Source organism: Protopterus annectens, chromosome 10.part0 (assembly GCF_019279795.1).
Source record: "Protopterus annectens isolate FY-2018-M chromosome 10.part0, PAN1.0, whole genome shotgun sequence".
NCBI classification, from domain to species: domain Eukaryota; kingdom Metazoa; phylum Chordata; order Ceratodontiformes; family Protopteridae; genus Protopterus; species Protopterus annectens.
In genome coordinates, this window is record NC_056744.1 from 763,297,737 (window position 1) to 763,320,056 (window position 22,320).

The 22,320-nt window shown below is 35.3% G+C and overlaps 1 protein-coding gene across 10 annotated transcripts in view; it reads left to right on the forward strand.

Moving 5' to 3' along the window:
* Window positions 1-22,320, forward strand: part of SGIP1 (SH3GL interacting endocytic adaptor 1) — a 1,172,197-nt gene that overhangs the window by 658,084 nt on the left and 491,793 nt on the right. For all 10 annotated transcript variants that reach the window (XM_044085575.1, XM_044085576.1, XM_044085579.1 and 7 more), the window contains exon 7: window positions 20,640-20,651. In XM_044085575.1, coding sequence (XP_043941510.1) covers window positions 20,640-20,651 — 12 coding nt within the window. The remainder of the gene's footprint in view (window positions 1-20,639; window positions 20,652-22,320) is intronic.

The window sequence follows — 22,320 nt, forward strand, 5'->3', positions numbered from 1 at the left end:
TGGCATTTGCTTTTAGCTTTAGCTATGACTCAAATAGGGCATTTAGACAAGCTCACTCAGTTTAACAAATGGGGGGGGGATAAATAAAAATGCATTGTGTTTTGTACTTATGAAGGATTAATGTCGGAGCAAAACCTTTTTCTCTAGTTTCCCATACGTTTCTGGCCTCCCAAGCAAGCCTAATGACTACAGTGCGTGCACATGCATAAATATGTAGTAATGCGCCTGTGCATGAGAAAAGCAAAGGTGAAATGAATCACAAACTGCTGACAAAGGCAGCCATGTGACACACAGTCTTAGTATTAAAGTCATGAGGATGAGATTTTAATAGGCAAAGCAGAGTAACATCTGCATTACCTTTAACATTAATTATAATGTGAATCCCTAAATTAATTCAACAACCTCTTACTTAGTGACTATAGCACTATCTCTGGGGACCTCAAATTTATAATCCATAAAGCTAACACAGTATTTCATTATCAATGAACATCTGGCAAACTGACATTGCAGAATGAAAAGACAGACTTAATTCCTTGCATCATGAAATCAAAGGAAGTAGGTACGAAGTTATAAATAGCTTTTGAGACTGTAAATTTATCATCAAGCAGAAAGTGCAATCCTTTAGTGGATAAGTAATTTATAGTTTATTTAATGCAGAGCCAAACAAATGAAGATGCTGTAAGCTGCATTGCATGCTTTTCAGCTTCTATTTATTAAAGGCTTAGCTATTAAAAATTAATGTTATACATTAACTAGCTAAACATTTTTTTATACAGAAGTAAGGAGTTTAAGAATAGAAAATTAGGGACCATTCCACAGTTCTAGATGCAGTTGAAGTGTAGCTATATATAATGCACAGCAAAAGACAAAAACACTCACCCATGGGATGTTTCAGAATGTTTTTGACAGTAGAGTAAGCCTAGCAAGATAAGCTAGGACTGTCTTAGGGATCTCGCAATTAAGGTTTTTATACAAATAAAATATTTTTTGTGTGTGTGTTTTTGTGTGTGTGTGTGTGTGTGTGTGTGTGTGTGTGTGTGTGTGTGTGTGTGTGTGTGTGTGTGTGAGCATATGTATAACATCTGCGTGATATTTTAAAGTGATTTAAATAAACAGTATCTGCATGAAATATTTCTGATGAAGTTAGTTGTTTTTCTGGCTTTCATTAAAACCTTTGTAAATGGTGAATGTCATGGCAGATGCAGCTTTTGTTTTCTAATTAGACAGACAGCATAGCTAACAACCTCTGCTGAAAAAGTAAGTAGGGATACTGACCGGAGTGTCAAGCAAATTCAATTTATGGTAATTCAGAAATATTGGTACATAGACTAATAATATGTATTACATAAGCAACAGAGAGTTATTTGGGACAAATAGAAGTATTTACCTGGGAGGTTCAAGGCTCAGGAAAAGAAGGAATCTTTGCCAAAACAGAAACGTGATTTTTTTTTTTTCAAAAACGTAAGCTGAGAGTTAGGCATTTGGGTATTATCAGATTCAATGATACTGAGAGAAACAAGTTCTCATCAAAGTTTAATGATGGGAAGAGTATATATTGTTTAAAATATTGATAGGTATCTCCTTAATTTAGTATCATGGAGATCACTTATGAGGAATTACTGGAATGATAAGCAGATATGTGATGTTCCTTTTACAAATTAACCAGCTCAGCCTCCATCCCTTCCAGAATGGAGGAGGATGGAATAAGCCTGACCTGGGGACAAATTACATTATTTTGACATTCAGGCCACATCAAGTGGAGGAATCTGTAAAGTCATTTGGAAGCAGAGAATGGGTAATATGTTGCTTGACAAGATGAAAGATATGATATTTCATTCAGAATAGTGTAATGCATGGCATAGAAGCAGGTACACAAAATTTGGACAAAAGACAAAATGGAAAGTACAAAAAGGTGGGTAGGCAAATAAAGAGAATACATACTGAAATAGTCACAGCTATAAGAAAGTTAAAAGGATAAAATTAATTAGTTTACTCCACTTGCAGACCAGAGTGCCAGAGTAATAAGCTGGGTAAATGGGGAAGTTATAGCCTTTTAGTACTTCAGTAATGAACAGGCAGTGAGTTTCTTAACCATAAAGCAGAAGTGCTTTGGGATTTTAAATTAATATTCTGATAAACAAACATAAATTGTATAGAATATTATAAAAAAGGGCTTCCTGCTTATTTAACGTGTGCATACTCATGGCACTAATAATTATTTGAGACAGCCTCAAGGAAAAGGGCAAAACAATACAAAATAAAAAAGAGCCAGTTTTTGGAGTATTGTCTATAATAATTCATTACATTTGCTATACAAAAACTATATGGGTATTAAAAATAGAAGCATAGCTATCTAAATAGTATTTGTACACTATGAGGGACATAAAAAAGGGACCAGTATGAGTAAGGCAAACATATCTAACTAGTCATCGTTTTAAGAGGAAAAGGCAAAAAAGGAAAACAAATGTAGTCAATGACAACTGGAGACAAAGACCATACTACTATGAAATGCACTTTACAGTGTAACAGCTATAATTAAGTATAATAGAAATTAATTGGGAATAACTTAATAAGCACTGTTGTCAGCTTCATGTATCTGAAATTTAGATGTTAACCAATGGACTGTTGGATTATATGGACACTGGCAGGAAAGGTCTATCATGAAACAGTAGGACAGTACTCACCAAGGAATTACATATTTTGAAAATGATCTAATGTCTCTTTAGAATAAGAAAAAGAAAGTATCTTCAGGATCAAGATTATCAGTGAGGATTTTCTTATAGAAATAGATGTCTACAAAGATGAAGAAAGCTAGTCTGGCATTTTGAAATGTGGGCTTAATCTAAGATTCAGTTTTAACATTCTTCATAGAAGGCGGATATTGTCAAGGTGAATTCTCGGTGGGTGTACCATTTAATTTTGAAATATAGTCTGAGTAAGCAGGAAAAACTCCAGCACTGCCTATAATCCTTAGGCTATCAACACATGTAAAAAATCTAATTTTCCACAGATAATGACAGGTATAATAGAAAGAAATGTAAAGTGATATACTTGAGTTGCAGCATCATTAGTGAAAAATATGTATTAGCTCATGGAAGGGGAAATGTTGAGAACACTCCAGGAAAATATTAGTACAGGTGTGTGCAGGTACACCTGCAATAATATTAGGCCTTGGAGGAGAGGTCACTGCAATAGGAAAACATAACATTTGGATTTATTCTTGGAAAGAATTTGCTCTAGTATTGCTATCTTCCCTGCATCTTCCCTGCAAGAAACCAATTCAGTCCTCATGTTTGCCAGGTACTGACACAGAATGGTCAAAGGCTCCAACACTATTCTACATTCTCTTCACCTCTTCATGCTAAATTTCCTATAGTGATGAGCGTTTGTGATATACAAATAGCTGAGCATATCCAATGTAAAATAACTATGTACCTACTCTCAGAAAACAATATAAATATGTCTAAATGTGCCTAAAATTAGAATGCTATGCAAATGTCTTCCTTTACAGAAATAATAAATAGTTTTAAGCAAAATATTTAAGCTATTATTCTACTTTAGTTGTTATTCCCATTTTTGCATATTTCTGTAATCAGTACAAAAATAAAATACATTACTGAAGATGAGATGGCAACCAAATTGGTCAAAAAAGTCCCATTCATGCAAAGCAAGAATATAGTAAAAGTTAGATGAATGGCAGTTAGACTGCTATGTGAAGAAATGTTCAACACCTCAAAATGAAAATGAAACCTCACTATAAAATGTAAACTGGGTACAACTGCCCTATTAAAATAATAACCATTTAACAATTGTTTTCTTGTAGCTCTAAAATATAAAATCTTAATTATAAAGGGCTCTAAAACATAATGAATAATAGTCAGTTATTATATTCTTAAGTTCATAGGCAAGTACCAGGCAATCATCCTGCTGAACATTTCAAGTCTAACCCAAAAACATAACAGAATATTCAAATGTTCCCTCTAGCCTCAAGGAGGGCAAGTCAAGACAGACCAGGAGAGGATGCGAGGCTGCCCATCCAATTATCTATATATATAAACACACACACACACATATCTATATATATATGTATATATATATATATATATATATATATATATATATATATATATATATATATATATAAAAAATCACATTAATGATAAACAGCAATAGGCACACTGCAGGGATACCACTATTTTGCTGCAAAGCATTAAACTAGGAAAATAATATGTCATCTAGTCCTATCAATTCTGTTAAATAGATGGGGAAGAAGTGAAGGTAATTACACATTTTATTCCACTGGCTCAAACATCACTGTAGATGTGATTGCACCTTTAAATTAAAGGATACTTGCTTCTAAAACTTAATACTTTTAAGTTATGGTGCTGGAGAAAACTTCTGAGAAGTCTCTGCTTGAAGAGATCAAATCACTCAATACATATAGAAATAAATACAGACTGTTCACTGAAAGGTCAAACAGTAAAACTTAAATAATGTGGCCATATAATGTGAAGACTGTATTTACTGGAGAGGCTCTGATGTTAGGAAAGAATGAAGAAAAAAGAAGAGGGTGTCAAAGGCTAAGATGCATAAATGATTTTAATTAAGCAATGTCATGAAGTTACAGAAAGATAAAACAACAATAAATAGGCCAGGAGTGTTAAAGTCACTGAAGGCACAGAGTCAGTACTGCCAAATACAAACAAGAACGGAAATAATGAAAATGACAGGCTGAAAGTCTTTCTCATCACTGCCCAAAACACTGTCATTTCAGTAACATCTAAGTATTGCTAGTAAACAGAACTCATGATAAAAAGTAGGGCTGCTTGATGGCCATCCAAATATCAAAAGAAGTTTGAAGGCATCATAATATCAGCAAATGCTATTGCAAACAAAAAATATCGCAAGTAAATGCTGATAGTCGCTTTCAAGTAATGACTTTTAAATAGTGTTATTTATATATATATATATATATATATATATATATATATATAGAACTCAACCCAAAGCAAGGATATGGAAGTAGCAAAGCTGATTGTAGTACTCACTGAATTGTCCACTCAAATAATCCAAAACAGTATATGCAAACAAGAACGATTTTATTGCAAAACTTTAGCTCTTTCACGGATATACACTCCGCTTCCTCAGACGTGTTTAAAACTAAATTCATGCCTCCTTTTTATAATGCATTTCACTTAAGCAATTGATCAATTACTACCTTAATTGGCATATAAGTCACTATCAAAAACAAGTTTAAAATCTTTTCTGCCTAAATGAATAAAGAAGATATGCTAACATATTTGTTCATCACTTGTAAATTGTGTTACATAAAACTTAGTTATGAAAACTTAGTTATAAAAACTTAGTTATAAAAACTTAGTTGTAAAAACTATAAACATAAATATAACAATGACCACCATTAAATTGTCAAGTTGTAGAGACCATAAAATGCATGAACAGCAACAGTTTCTATCTAAGAGGTCTGGCTTTAAGCACTGGCTTAAGAGGAATATTTTCATTAACCCCCTTCCTCTGTGTGCTGCAAGCCTAAGTATCCCCTTGACCTCTGCTTGTTCCGCCAAGTTTACGATATCTCCTAACCTAATATTACTAGTCTGCACATGTAGTACTTGAAATACAAATACATGCTCACTGCCTTTGTGGAGTGTATGCTTCGCTAATGCACTATAATCGTGTTCCCTAGATAGGCAATATGCGTGATCCCTTATATGTTCCCTAAGTGTTCTATTAGTTTTCCCTACATAAAAACTAAAGCAGGCTTTGCAATGAGCTACATATAACACATTTTTGGTATTACAGTTGGTTTCACACCGAATTTCCCATAATTGGCCAGTGTCAGGGTGTTTGAAAAACCGGGACTCATCTATGGCAGTACACTGGGCACAGTTACCACATTTCTTTGTTCCCAAATGGGGGTTGTTGTGTCCCATTGTCCTGGAATTACTCAGATCAGAATAGCATAATTGCTGTTTAAGATTTTTCATGTTTCTATATGAGTAGGTTGGATAATTACCTACTAACTCCCTGGTCCTGTCATCAACTAGGAGCATGTTCCAATTAGAGGAAATGGCTTATTGAATCTTAGTGATATTGTTTCTGTATGGTAATACCACAGGTAACTTTGTGTAAGTGTTGCCTTTATCAGGGAGAACATTATCCCTGTTGGAGTAATAAGGTTTGGCTTTTGTATGTCTAAGCTTACTCACTGTTGTGTAAACTCTGTTAACCTCCTGTTTGTAATATCCTCTTGCTAAGAAGCCTCCCCTCAACTTGTCCAGTTCATCATGCAAAAGAGAGTCATCGCAACAAAGCCTGGATACTCTCATTGCTTGTCCCTTGACTATGTTGTCAAATACCTTTGGGTTATGCATGCTACTCCTGTGCAGAAAAGCAGGCCTGTAGCATCAAGTACTACATGCACAGACTAGTAATATTAGGTTAGGAGATATCATAAACTTGACGGAACAAGCAGAGGTCAAGTGGATACTTAGGCTTGCAGCACACAGAGGAAGGGGACTTAATGAGAATGTTCCTCTTAAGACAGTGCTTAAAGCCAGACCTCTTAGATAGAAACTGTTGTTGTTCATGCATTTTATGGTCTCTACAACTTGACAATTTTATGGTGGTCATTGTTATATTTATGTTTATAGTTTTTACAACTAAGTTTTTATAACTAAGTTTTCATAACTAAGTTTTATGTAACACAATTTACAAGTGATGAACAAATATGTTAGCATATCTTCTTTATTCATTTAGGCAGAAACGATTTTAAACTTGTTTTTTATAGTGACTTATATGCCAATTAAGGCAGTAATTGATTAATTGCTTAAGGGAAATGCATTATAAAAAGGAGGCATGAATTTAGTTTTAAACACATCTGAGGAAGCGGAGTGTATATCCATGAAAGCACTAACGTTTTACAATAAAAATCGTTCTTGTTTGCATATACTGTTTTGAATTATTTGAGTGGACTATTCAGCGAGTACTACAATCAGCTTTGTTACTTCCATATCCTTGCTTTGGGGTTGAGTTCTATATCTATCTGCATTGGGGCTAGGACTACTTTCAATATATATATATATATATATATATATATATATATATATATATGTATAAGGCAAGTACCAAATCCCTGTGGAAATAAGGAAGGTGTGAGACAGCTTTATTGTCAGAGTGACCTCTCTAGTGGCAAACACACAAGGATATAAGGGGACAGAGGGTGAGAGGGAGCCTGAATTTGATGATTTTCAATTATGGCAAGTAAACTTACACAGAACTGTAGTATCCTATTCATAAAAGGTCTCTACAACAGGAAATCACAACGCTTGTTCTGATTCATGAGCAGTACTGTATTTGTTTGCCTAAAATATGGGAGTTATCTGATTCCAAATGTTAAGTAGTGTAGAACTCTCAGAAAAGTGCCTTTATAGATACCTATGTGGTAACAATATAGCTACCAACACTGGTTAAAAGGCATCTTTGTATCAGGCAACAGTTTATTGTAGCAAATGCATACAGCTCCTCTGTGCTTCTTAAGCAAAATAAAATCAAGAAAGATTAAAACTGTCTTCAGTCTTTAACCTATATTATACAATGACAGGTCATTAACATTCAAAAACATGCACGATAATTGGTCAACCCCACCAGCATGCCCATTGTAAATCAAGCATATAGAAGTAGAAAAAGTCCTGTCGCCCAGACTCTCTTTTATTAATATATGCTAAGGCTTTCCAGTTTTCTTGCGCTAAGAGGTTGAGAGGTATGTACGGAGGACAGAGAACATACAAGGAAAATTGATACAGAATGGTGAAAGGCTCCAACACTATTCCCATAGTGATGAGTGCTTGTCCTATAAAAACTAAAGAAACATACCCAATTTTCCTTGTATTTCTGCCCTGTCTCTCTCATAACTCTAAACTGTCTGGATTTCAAAGTTTGTTTTTTTTTTTCAAAAAAAAAAAAGAAGAAGAAGCAATGGAGATCGTCCTTTATCCATTGCTTGCTTTCCAATGCACTAATATACTGCATAAGTATGGTAATGTAAATCCCATATCCATGTGCAGTACTTCAAAAAAGTGGCAGGATATGGAAACAATGAGGAAGAACACCATGGTGCTGTTATACATAGACGTTATTTAAGAAAAGTAATTTCTTTCTTAAATAATATCATTGTATGATAGCAATAACTCTGTTTATTCACTCTGGGTTTGTCCTCATGATTGAACCACACCAACCATGGGTAAATCTTCAATATACCACACCCAGTCATTGGTCATTGCTATAATAATCCAGAGACAAATAATCCTACTACGAATAACCAAAAAGGCAAATCCACAAATTCTGTAGTCATTGTAAACAAAACACAAATGTAGAATGTGTGTGAATGTAGTACACATTTGGCAAAAAGTATTTATCTGTACTATTACCCAATGTTAATACTACAGAAGTGATAAACAATGGCTTGAATGAGATGAGTAATTTTATCTATACCAATATATAACATAACTATATATGTAAACATATTGTGAAGGCAACTGTAGTAAACTGAAAAAAAATGTTACTGTTCTTCCAAAGGAAAATACATAAAAATCGATCCAAGCTGTACTGAAGCTATATCAAATTTTATAAACACATGTTTAAAATATAAAAGCAATAGAAGTTGCATCATATGTGGCATTTCATTAAAAGGCAGTATGTGAAGGTAAATATGGAAAATAATGTATCATTGCATTTGCTGCTGGGAAATGTAATATATCTTAAAAGTGAAACCAATCACTGCATGATAAATGCAGGTAGTGTTGAAACTCTAATGCTGCCTGTAGATTTTGAACCTGATCAAGGGTGTTTCCTTATTTAAAGTCTGATTTGTTGAATATTAGCTTTCCCCCTTGTGTATTTTACTAAGGAAAAAATTTAGAACAAAGTATCACCACAGAAAGTCCTGTTTGTGATACACATAAGCAGAGGCAGACTGTTATTCAAGTCAGTCAGATTACACAGTTACTGCAACCTGCTGGCTGGATTATACCCTTGGGACAGAACTCAGCTTTTGATCAACTGTCTGTAAGGACTCTGAGAAGTCATTCTGAATCTAAATGCTAGATAGTAACACTTGCAGTTCTTTTCTTTAATTAAAGCAGTTAAAGACTAGTTAAAATCACAGAAGCATAAACAATTCAAAGCAGTTCAGTCTTGCAACTATTTGTGGCTTGCAGTACCCACTGTCAAACTGTACACCCTCTCTTGAGGAAGACTAGGCCGGTCAAGCCTGGTATGAATTTTTGAGTTCCCATCCAGTCATCTACTTCATGTCTGAAGGAAGATAGACTATCACATCACACTGGTTATTTTGCAGAGGAAGTCTTTTCCAGAGATGTGAAAGTGCTGCATGATGGATGTATCTTCCAATGGGTGGAGCCTAAGCTTTTTGACAAAATCAAGCTATGTCCTCTCATTTAAAATAAAATCTTCATGTTTCTGGATCCATACAAGTTACTAAAGAAGTGTAAATGGCAAACTCTTCAGCATAAACTAGTTTTATAGTGGTAGTATTATTTAGGCTTTAAGTCTTAAACTGGATTTTATAAGTTACAGTAAACACAGTAACTATTACATTCATAATATTAATAAACAACTTAAAAAATCTCAGCAATCACTCCAATTACACACATACTGACAGCAACATTTTATTAATCCAGCTGAGAACTTTCATATGAGACTCCACAGTTATTTCTGTGATACTTGGTTATCAATGTATTTAGAAAAAAACACTTATGCCAACAGAAAACAAATACTACATGAACAACAATTACGATCTCTTTGCCTGCACTAAACAGAGGTCAAATATCAGTAAGTTTGTATTTGCCACTGTGTAAACTTTAAATTAATTATTTTAATACTTTATATATAGCATGGTTTGGGAATTATTAATCCAAATATGAACAAGCAATATTTCATGCCTAAAAATGTCAGTAGGATGGAACAGCAAAATACCTGGAGGTGTCAATCGGATTTAATGAGTTAATAATGAACTGAATTTTTAATATTGAATAAAAGTAGTTTATATAACTGAATTTGTATTCTTATACTCATATAGATTTGTATTTGTATCCATACATCCTTACGAGAATGATTACTTATATTTTATGTTTTTTTTTTGCAGTAGAACTTTAGTACAGTGATTTTATATGTTGTCTTACTGTTTTACAAATATAGTAAATTTATCAGCTAAAGTCATCATCATCATCATCAGCCCCCCTTTTCCCATTTTCTACATGGGGTCAGGGAGTCATGTTAACTTTCGCCAACTCTCTTGATTCAGTGCCATACTCCTGCCTTCTTCAACACCTTTGCCTGACTGTCACAGATCTTCTTTCACACAATCCATGCACCTCTTTGCTGGATGTCCTCGCTTCCCTTATCTCCTTCCTGTTTGTCCCAAATTTTCCTCACCAGATTGTCTTCTGCTTTTCTGCATGTGCCCAAACCACGGTAATCTGTTCCCTTTGATCTTTTCTGCAATTGGAGTTACTTTGGCTTCTGCTCTTATGTCCTCATTTCTTCGTCTGTCCCACAGTGTGCATCCTACAACCCTTCTCGGACACTTAATTTCCATCACCTCTAGCTTTTTCAACTGTTCTCCCTTTACTGCCCAGGTTTCTGTACCATACAGTAGTGCTGGTCACACCACTGTCATGTTCACCTTACTTTTCAGCTTCTTTGGCATTCTTCTGTCATAGACTGTATCAGCTAATAAGTGCTAGTTTCATTTCTCATGCTTCAATAAAAACTTTGTTTTAGTGAAACTTTGAGGACTATGTGTGTGTGTGTGTGTGTGTGTGTGTGTTAAAAAGAGTGTTTGTTTTACATATCAGAGTCCTGTCGGTGAGAAGTTTATTTGTTTGCATTTGTTAACCAGGTTAGAGCACTAATCCACATTGAAGTTTTATTGAGGCTTAGCCCAGGAGAACCATCTGTTTAAGTGGCACTTTCTGAGTTACACACTTGGGCAAATGAGGATGGAGAATCAATCCTGGGACCACATGAAGTAGCTCATTAAAAGCTCATTGTCTTAAATCTCTGCCCTAACTGCCAGATAAATGTTATGGTCTATTAAATACAGTTCGCTTATCTGGCTTTCAAAGGTAAGAAAGAAAAAGAAAAAAAAAGAATGAATGAAAGAAAGAAAATACATAACAAGTGCATGTATATAACAACATTATTTAAACAATAATATGGGATGTGAAGCAGTTGAAGTGATGAGAAGAAATCAAGAGATCTCCTAGCAACTTTAGACATCTACAATGGCTTCAACCACTTGCGAAGGGTCTAAAGAATGTTGGTATGAAACTTTCTAAAGCCTTCTTCTACAATGCAGGACTGCTGATAAAAGTCTGACCAATGTGCTGATAAAAGTCTGACCATTATAAAGACAGTTGGGAGGGTGGCCTAATGGTTAAGGTGTTTGCCTTACAAACATAAGGAGCAGGGTTTGAGTCTCACAAGGGATAATTGGCTAGGCTTAAAATGGCTCACAAGGGCAGTTAGCTTAGTACTAATCTATGAACCTATGAACATTGCAATTGGGATCTGACCATTGTAGTTGGGATAAATGCAGCTGTTATGATCTACGATTACAGTGACCCTTTTCAAAGAAGATCGTAGTGGGCTATAACCCAGCTGTAATGATTTATTGCTACAGCGAGCCTTCTCAAAAAAAATAATATACTATATGTGCAAAATGTAAATGAACTCATTCATGCCTATAACATCTTTTTGGATACTTATTTTTCACACACATAGCTTCCACTTGAAATATAATGACATTTTGTGCACACCTCCAAGCAGGGCCAGTTTTAGACATGATGAGGTTAAGGGCAGAGGCAACATTTAAGCCCGTTTCAAATTCTACTTATACAGCCTGGAGTTTAGGAGACCAGCAGGGCCTCAGAAGCTCTAAGGGTCTAGATGTTCTGTGGTACATGCTATTTTCCTTATTTTTTGAAAGCAGTTTGCTGTTTTTTTTTTTGTTTTTGTTTTTTTGTTTTGTTTTTATACTGCTTCCCAGAGGAGTTATATATGGGCCTAGCTGTATTTTGCACATTCACAGATAACTTTTACATCAAGCTATACTGATTTCTCGCACAAACACACACATACTGACACTTCCCCTGACAAGCCAGGTCTATCAAGAGATGCACAAACACATTCCTAAACTAGAGTAATGCCAGTTCATATACATCATGTCTTGGAGTGTTGAAGGAAACCACACCACATGGATAAACCCACACCAGTAGAGGGAGGGCATGCGCACTCCCCTTGGAAGAAGCCACAGCCAAGAACTCAACCAGAGCTATGTGTAATGAGATGGCAAAGCAACTCACTTTAACTATGATCAATATTACGTGCAATGGTGATACTTGTGATGGAAAGTGAAAGAAAGCATGACCGAGTTGTTACTCTTAAAAACAATGCAACTACCCCCACCCTTATATATCTATCTATCTATATAAATATATATATATATATATATATATATATATATATATATATATATATATATATGGGTCTACTTTAGATAATCGAAATACCACTTACCCAACATTTAAAACGCTGAGATGAAAACACCAAAAATCCACTTAAATGAACACTTATATAACCGACAAAAAAATACAGGTAAGTAGCCACTTGTCCACCATGGTGAACTTTGCCCCTTTCCTCACAGCAGTGCGATCTCGGAGTTGGCATATTTAGTTAAGGGGGTATTGGGGTCACAGCCCCCCACACAGGGGGTGTGTGGGGGGGTGAAGCCCCCCACATGGGTGGGTTTCATGTGATTCAGTTTTCCTGTTTTGTTGTGGTGTGGCCAAATGGTTACTTACCTGTAGTTTTTTGTCAGTGATGTAAGTGTTCATTTAACTGGATTTTCGGTACTTTCATCTTGGCATTTTAAAAGTCTGGTAAGTGGATTTCAATTGTCTAAAGTAGAGTCATATATATATATATATATATATATATATATATATATATATATATATATATATAGATATATATGGGTCTACTTCATTTCACCTAACTTCCAATTCACTGACTTTCATTTCACTAACCCCATTTCACTGAAATTTCATTTGACTGACACTTCATTTCACTGACAGTTCATTTGACTGACAAGTATTATTAGCAAGAAAATGGAATATGCCCCCTTCCCCACTGTAGTGCGACCCTGGAGTTAGAATATATAGTTGGGGGGGTGTGGGGGGCGCAGCAGATATTGTTAAGTTTTGATATAATATTGCTTAGTAAAAGAAAAGTTAGTGGGGGGCTTCGCCCCCCACACCCCCCGTTGTGGGGGGCTGTGCCCCCCACACACCCCCAACTATATATTCTAACTCCAGGGTTGCACTACAGTGGGGAAGGGGGCATATTCCATTTTCTTGCTTATAATACTTGTCAGTCAAATGAACTGTCAGTAAAATGAAGTGTCAGTGAAATGAAATTTCAGTCATTTGGTCTCAGTCAAATGGGAGTCAGTGAATTGGAAGTTAGGTGAAATGAAGTAGACCCATATATATATATATATATATATATATATATGTACACATATATGTACATATGTACACACATTCTCTCAATCATAAATCATAGCTGTAATGGTTTTACACTGGTCATGGCATATTAATTATTTGACACTACTTGTGCCACCCCAGATCAGGGACTACTGTTTAACAGTGATCGAATAGCAGTAGTAAGTCACTTTTAACCAAGGATGACCTTCATACCTGTCTATTACATCCACTTTACTGTATACAGCTCAGACATCAGATTGCACAATAGAAACAGGGTTGTAACTAAGCATTTGCAAAACTTAAGCAGTGTAAAAAAAGACAAGATATAATGTTGGTCTAATTAAAGGATCCTGTATAGTGTGTGTGGGGTCTTTCTCTCATTTAATCAAATTCACTGGTATCAGACACCATACCAGTGAGTTAGTTTAGGTGAAAGCCACAAAGTTCCACTGATTTGCTGTGTGTGGTTGCAATACAACAGCAATAATATTTGACTTGTCATGTCTGGTTGTAGTGCAACAGCAATACTTGTATGTGTTTTGGTATGTTTTAAGTAACTTCTGGTGAGAGGATTCTTACTTTATTTTTGCATGGTAGGAGTATACTGCTTTGGCTATTTGATTTCAATCTGCAATTTACATTTTCTTATATTAATTGCAGAGTTGGTGAGGAAACACATTTCCCTTTTTAAGGATCTTTGTACTTTCTTCCACTGTTCGGTACCTTATTGTTATTATATTAAAGTAAGGAGCTATTAAAGTAATTTTCCACACAGAGAAGCAAACTCTCTGTCAAAAACATTTTTTTTTTCATGTTTATGGTAGTTTGACCTTAGTGGTACATCAATTTATATTTGTTTTGCTTAGTAACACAAATCTTAAATTAGATGCCATCAAAAGTTTATACTGTAAAATACTGCTCATGTTAGCAGAAAAGCAAATGCATTAGCAGGTTATTATAAATAGTCTTGTAGATGGAAACAGTAAACTAAGAAAGGGCTACACTATAGACACATGGAAAAACAGAATATTCATCTCACTAACAGAATGAATATTATGTACAAAGAAACTTCATACGTGCATGTTGCAGGCTTTTTCTTTTTAAGTTTATCTCTGAATGTAACTGAATTGTTCATATTTTTGAATACTTGGTATAGTAAAGTGAAAGAATACACGTTTATGATGCTAACAGTAGTTCTACTATGACTCGGTGACTTACTCCTCAGAGAGGAACTAACTCTCTGAGCATAGCTCATTGGGAAATTAACCAGGGGAAAAATTCGAATGTAAGCATTTTTTGTAGGGGTCAAGCCCTTTTATAACACCCAAACTTATATGCCATCTCATTCGTCACACAAATATAAATAAGGAAAGAAATCCACCAAAAGAAAGGAATCACTTATTGTGCACACTTTTTTGCACATGAAAACTGCACAAACAGTAATTTCCTGTAGAACTCAATGATTGATCATGTCAGAGAAACTACTAATAGCAGTGGTGTACTTGTAACAATGTAACAAACATGGGAGTGGAAGGATTAGTTCAATTTTGATAAAATGAGCATCATAATGGATGTGCTTTTTCTCAGAATAAAAGTTATAACATCTTTTAGGCTCTAATCATACAAACAGCAACAACAAATAGTACTGCAGATGTCTTCTTCTTTTGGCTTTTTCCCGGTTAGGGGTCGCCACAGCAGATCACCTGTCCACTCATGATTGGCAGTGGAGTTTTACAGTGTCGAGTTGACAGCCCGGCGCCCAACCTTCCACAGAAGGCACACACACGCACACACACCTAGGGCCAATTTAGAGTGTCTAATCCACCTACAGCATGTCTTTGGGATGTGGGTGGAAACCAGAGCACCCATACAACTACAAATTCCAATAAGTGACAGAAGCCATAGTAAGTAGTATGCATTGTTCATAGATGGATGTAATGATAAATAAAGGATCATTCTGTTTTGCACCTGAAACAAATATTTACATGAAGTCTGCAGTGAGCAGCATGACCACCACACAGCAAGACGCTTCCCAGTTTGATTCTCAGCTAAGGTGCCTTATATACAGACTCTGGCTATCTATTTAAGTTTCCTCTACAATAACTGGGCACTGTAATTGCTCTCTGGGCTTCCAATATTCCCTTAGAGCCACACGCTTGAGGGACTTGAACCTCAGCACAGAAATAAATAGAACTTGCTGGAGGGACAGGTTCATAACCCAGAGGCTCCCTTCGCTCTGGAATAGAATGCCAGTTCATGTGAGGCAGAGCACCTCACTGAATCTCTTCAAGAAGAATCTCGATAGGTGGATGGGGGATCGTAGGTTTGTCCCAGGGATTATTCCCGTGTCACTATTAGACAGAGGCACAGTAAACTAAACCTTAAAAAGGGCACAGTATACTCAAATCAAGGGGTGGCGTAAGCCATACAGAATCGGGCTAGGCTTATAATTGCCCCAGGGTAGATAGCCTAGTATGAACCTATGAACCTATCAATTCCTCCTTTTGCTCATGTTATTTTTTGTTGAAACTCCAGTTTCCTTCCAAAGACATGCAATAGGTGAATTAGTAAATCTAAATTGGCCATTGGTGCAACTATGATACAGAAGTAAAACTTGGCAATCCTCTTTCATTTCTTACTTGCCTAGTAAATTCTTTGCATGACAGAAGCTGTTCACGGGGTCACTGTAGGAGTCAGATGTAACTTGTAAGCATGGATAAAAGAATAAAGAAAGCATGCCCAAAATTAGAATATATTTCTGATTTACTGGTTTGTGGATCATGCACAAAGACTTATTTGTCTGTTACAGTCTTTCAATAAGTGTTAGCTCAAAGATATACATTCTGGTGTAGTGCCAACCAGCAACAATATACGTGTGTGTGTATGTGTGTGTGTGTGTGTGTGTGTGTGTGTGTGTGTGTGTGTGTGTGTGTGTGTGTGTGTGTGTGTGTGTGTATATATATATATATATATATATATATATACACACACTAGATGAATCCGTAACCTAAACAGCAAAGGATTAATAGATGTTTTTTAAAACCAAAGCCATTAAAATCTATAGATAAGAACTGATTGCAACCATGAGTGAGCATTTTACACATTATGTATAATTCCTTTGGTTTGCAAGTCATTATTACATTGCTTGCATTGGTTAAATAAAAGTTATTTTTTATTTTATTTTTATTTAAAGTGTTATAATTAATTGCAATTTAATCTGATGAAGTCCTTCAAAATAAAGGAGACAAACATGATACTCTATTAAAATGTTCTGTACCATTCTTTAAGTGGCTTATTTTTATTGTTTTGTATTATTGTAACATATGTCACTTCTGTAGAATCTTTTTTTTGGTTTTGTGTTATAGGTTCATTAGTGTAAACTTGGCTAACAATCACTAAGGGCTTTATAAGCCTAGCTATGTAACCCAAATGTATTGCACTAGTTACTTTGTCATACAGGTTATTTTAAGAGGTGTATGTTAGTTAGAGCATGATTTAATGGCTGCCTCTATCCATCAGCAACATAGGTGTTGGGTGAAGGGTGAATTTCCGATTTCCCATCCAGCAGTCCAGATAGTCCAGATTACACATGGATGGGAAGTCCATTCCAGAGAATGGAGATTGTCTGAGATACATACCTGTCTCTCGAACATGTGCAATTTAAGTCACAAGCAAATTTTAAATCCTTAGGTCTAGTAGTTCTGGTGCTGTTTGTTTTGCAGATATGCAAAAGGTCCATCAGAGCAGGACCTAAGGATGCTTTGTATGCCAGGCATAAATCATTCTCAGCAGTTTGTAGGGAACAAAATATAGAGATAGGACTTTGAGGCAATCTACATAGGACATTGTTTTATGCTGTGTATTCTTCTTCTGAGGAAAGACTCTGGACATTCCAGTTGTTGGATGCTCCTGGTCAGGTATATACTGAATGGGCCATTGTACTCAATGATGGGTCTGATGATGGCAGACTACGGTAGCACTTTCACTTCCCTGAACGAAGATGCCATGCACTTACTTATATGTTGAGTGACAAAGAATGATTTACTTACAACCTTAGACACATGCTGGTTGAAATCCAGGTCACAGTCTCCAAGTCCCCTGACTACTGTGCCTACTTTTAGGGGTGTTTTATCAATATGGTATGTTCCCTCAGTGGCTGCCTTCTCAAAATGTACTGTTATGTATTTCATGGCATTGAGTTTTAAGCCATGGCTTTGGCACCATTCATTTGTCTGTGTTAGACCTTCCTGTGAGATGTTACTGTCTTAGGGGGTTTCTGTGATTGCTCCTAGCTTGCAGTCATCTGCAACCTTCATAAGCTGGAGGCCCTTAACATTGGTCTTGACTTCTGAAAAATAGATGCCAAAGAGGAGCGGACCCAAGACAGAGTCTGAGGGGACTCTACTGGTGACCAGCTTCTTTCTGGAGGTGGTCTCTGCAATCCTAACTTCCTGGGTCCTGTTTATGAGCCTAATGGCTATCCATTGAGCTACACTGGGATTCATACCTAATTCTGTAAGTTTGTTTACAATTTCTGAGTGAGGTATTGTTTCAATTGTTCTAACCAGGTCAAAGTAGGTAGTATGCACAATTGTTTCCCTCATCCATTGCTTGGGGGGACCTTGCCAAAGAATTCCACCAGGTTCAGTAGGCATAACCTGCCTTTGATGAAACTAAACTGGCTTAGGCCCAGTGTCTGAAGGTTTCCTAAGTCACTTTTAATAATTTCCATGATAATTCTTTCCATGACTTTGCATATGAAACTTGTCAGACTAATGGGTCTGTAGTTCCCCAGATCCATTGATGGTCAGCCCTTGTGCAGAGGGATGACCATTGGGTTTTCAAGTTATTAAATTGGTTAATAAAAGCTAATTTTTAAAAGTTTGTATTTATAATAGGCCTGTATGACTACAAAGATATGTAGCCCACATGCATGTCTTTCCATAAGAAAGTCTTTCAGTATCCTTAATCTGTAGTATGCTGCACCTTTACTTGGTCTTGGAAATTCTCATAACATTCTGACTTTGCATTAAACTCATCCAAAGATCTGCCATTTTGTAAACTTAGATTACTCTTACATACACTGTTGTAGGCTTATGTATGTTAATAGTGCCCTTCTAGTTACAGATAAAGTGTTCTTCATTCTCTGCACTGCAATCTATAACTTCTGTTAGCATTTTTTGCTCTCATCTTGTTCTCATAATGCATCATTTAACCTCCTGCTATGTCTTTTAATAATTGTACTTCTACTCTATTGTGCTTACCTTTTTACTTCTCCATATCCAAATGCTCCTTTTCCAAACTCGCTCACCCTATCTGTTATAAGGTACCTTCTCAATCAGATTTTTAACACCTTTTCCTACTCAGATTGCTAAATGAACTTGTTTTTGAAAGTGAACACAACAATGAAGGTTTGGAGCTCAACAGACTTTAATTATTCATGTAAATGACATTTTTACAGTTCAGATTTATTACAATGCTCTTATATTACAGCATTTTTCCCAATCCTCAAGTACTTTATCTAAATATACTTCCCGATACATAATTCATTTACCCCTTACCTAGTAAAATTTCTTGTGAATCCATAAAACATTGTAATAACTTATAGCAAACATATATATGAAGAAAGCATGTTACTCTAGGAGTAAAATTAACACTCACCTATTCCTTTCTCTACAAACCTTCACTACAGCAAAGCGCTGCATTCTGCATACATGTTTAGTTACCTGTATGCATGCTAAATAGTGGGTAACACTTCATTTAGGACCTGCTACTCTTTACATGGAATGGCATTTTTGATGTTTACAGTTCTGTCTTCCACATATACAAGGAAAGTTTGTAAATTGTTGTATTAACTGTTATTTAGCCACTATAGTTTATTTATATTTGGTAGTATTATGTTTTATATTATTATATATTATTTTAATTATATTTATTTTATATTTATTTATAATTATATTTATTTATAATTATATTATTATAATATATATTATTATATAAAAATGTTTGTGTAACTACAGTACTTAACTGACTACTATTTAACTTCTATTTAGAAGTTACAACTGATATATATGTATCAAATCATTGTCATCAAACATTTATCAGTATTATTCTTTGTTTATGGCCCAGGTAATGACTGAAAAGATTCATTGACTAGTCTGCTCACCTGCTTATTAAAAATAAAATAAACATCTGATCTCATGGAAGATGAGTTTACCATGTCATACTTTATTAACCAAAATGTTCAGAGCCAACTTTAAAGTGAAAACAAAATTTACAGTACACTGACAAATACACAAGAAGAACAATATCTCTGAGGGGTGATAGGCAAGATATTCTGTACCCCCATGCCTCATTGGGGGGGAGGTTACCCAACAGCTCCTACTCTGACAATGAAGGGCCTTGGAAATGTTGGAATAGTTATAATGCTCTAATTTCTGATATTTTGTGATGTTGAATTTAACTTTAAAAAGTATGGTGTGTGGAGCACAAAGCACCCTTTCCTGTTTGAGTTCCAGGGATATACGTAATGGCAATATTTGCATTTCTATACATAGTGAGCTTTGCAGTTCTGATCAAGTAACTGATTTAGCTTAACGTCAGCTGGTGGATAGCTCACTGCAGTAAGGTGAACGCAATGTTACTCATTTAGTGTCTATATAAAAACATTCCTGGTCATTGTTACTGAATGCAATTCCATGATATAATTGTGTACTACTTGGTGTAATAAAACTGTAGATATTGTTGACACAGATTCTGCAAAACGGGCCAAGTTGTGGTTAGAAAGATATTGGCTTGCAAATCCTTTTTCTATGTAACTATCTAAGTAAAGTAAAAAGTAAGAAAGAAAAGCTAAGTTTTCTAGATCCCTTTTCTGTTGTGTAATAAAATTATATGTACCAGCTTCAGGATATTTTAGTCAAATAATGCCTAAATTCAATATATAATGCAAAACATCACTGTTAGTGTTTCTGCATTTAGAATTTCATATACCTGTTTCTTTACAGAACTTTGTTCTTTGTTTCTGTTTTTCATTATGGCTTTACTCTCTAGAGGAGAAGTCCGGTAAGCATTCATTTTATTATTCCTTTTTAATGTGCTATGATTAACAGGATATTTGAGAAGGAATAAGTGAAGAAGCTACATGTTGCACATCATTCTTATTTGTCTAGGTACTTAATGAAGTTATTTTAATATATGAATGCCTTGTAAAAATCTCTGTCACCCAGAGCACTCCACCTTAATGCACAATATTACTTTGGTAACTGTTTTTCTGATTTATATAGCTCTTTCTCAATGATTTCAAAAAAGCATTATATGTTACCATTTTACATACATATAAGTTGACAGACGAAAATGACATTAATCATTTTTTACCCTTAAAATCTGTAACTGAAATAATTAATATTAACATGCTAACTGCTTTTTTTTCCCTTTTTCTTGGGGTGGAGGGCAGCAAAACCTTTAATAAACAATAAACATTTACTTGATCTGGAAAGTCTGACTAATTATATTAAGTGATGCGTTAGCTAGAGTTCCACTACAGCTCTGTTTCTGCTACAGATTTTAATCTCTGTAGCTATCTCAAACACATGTTGGTTCTGCCACTTTTACCGTAAACTTAATGAAAATAAATGCATCTAAGATATTAAATCTCACTTGTGGTATAGCTCAGAAACGTTATATAATAGCATAAAAGTTGTGCACTTTAGTAATCACATATGATTTAGAAATGTGTTACTGGACTGTTTCCTGTATAAATCATACTGAAATATTAAGTAACTTATAATCTATTTGGGGGTATGGAGTGATTATGCTTATATTTCTAGTATATGAATTGGACTAAGTCAAGCAAACATAAGAAGAGAGCTATTCCTGGATAACGGATGATTTTTTTTTAGATGACAAATGTGCAGAGATGATGGATAATAGAACATCCTAGAAAAGGTGTGCATAATATATTACAAAGCAACTATTAGCAGCATTAAGGTGCTAAGCACCATAAGAACAATAGTGATTTGTTTCAAAAAGTATAGCAATACAGAAGCAAAGTTATGCAGATTGTAGGTGTTGCAGACACATCCAAAGGCATTATCTGAGTGAAGAAACAGCATTTAACAGTTTAAAGTAATGGTCTCCTCTGACTTATGACATGACACCACACACACGTACGCTCACGTGCACACACACACACACACACACACACACACACACACACACATACACACACGCACACATATATATCTATATCTATCTATCTACACAAACACACACACACACACACACACACACATGCACACACATATATCTATATCTATTTAACTATACACACACACACACACACACACGCACGCACACACATATATCTATATCTATCTATCTATACACACACACACACACACAGACACACTGCAGATATATATCTATATCTATCTATACCTCACATACACACACATATACATTTTATATATATATATATATATATATATATATATATATAATATAAGGGTCTACTTCATATGATTGAAATTTCAGAACATCAAACCTCTGATCATCGAAGACCAGAGGATCAAAGTTTTAAAATATTGAACCTACGAAAAACAATCTAAAACATGAAAACTTCTAATTTCACATTTTTGCAGGGGGGCAAGCCCCCCAGCACCCCCACACCCCCTGCTACTTAAATATACCAACTCCAAGATCGCACTACAGTGAAAAGAATGGTAAAGTTCCC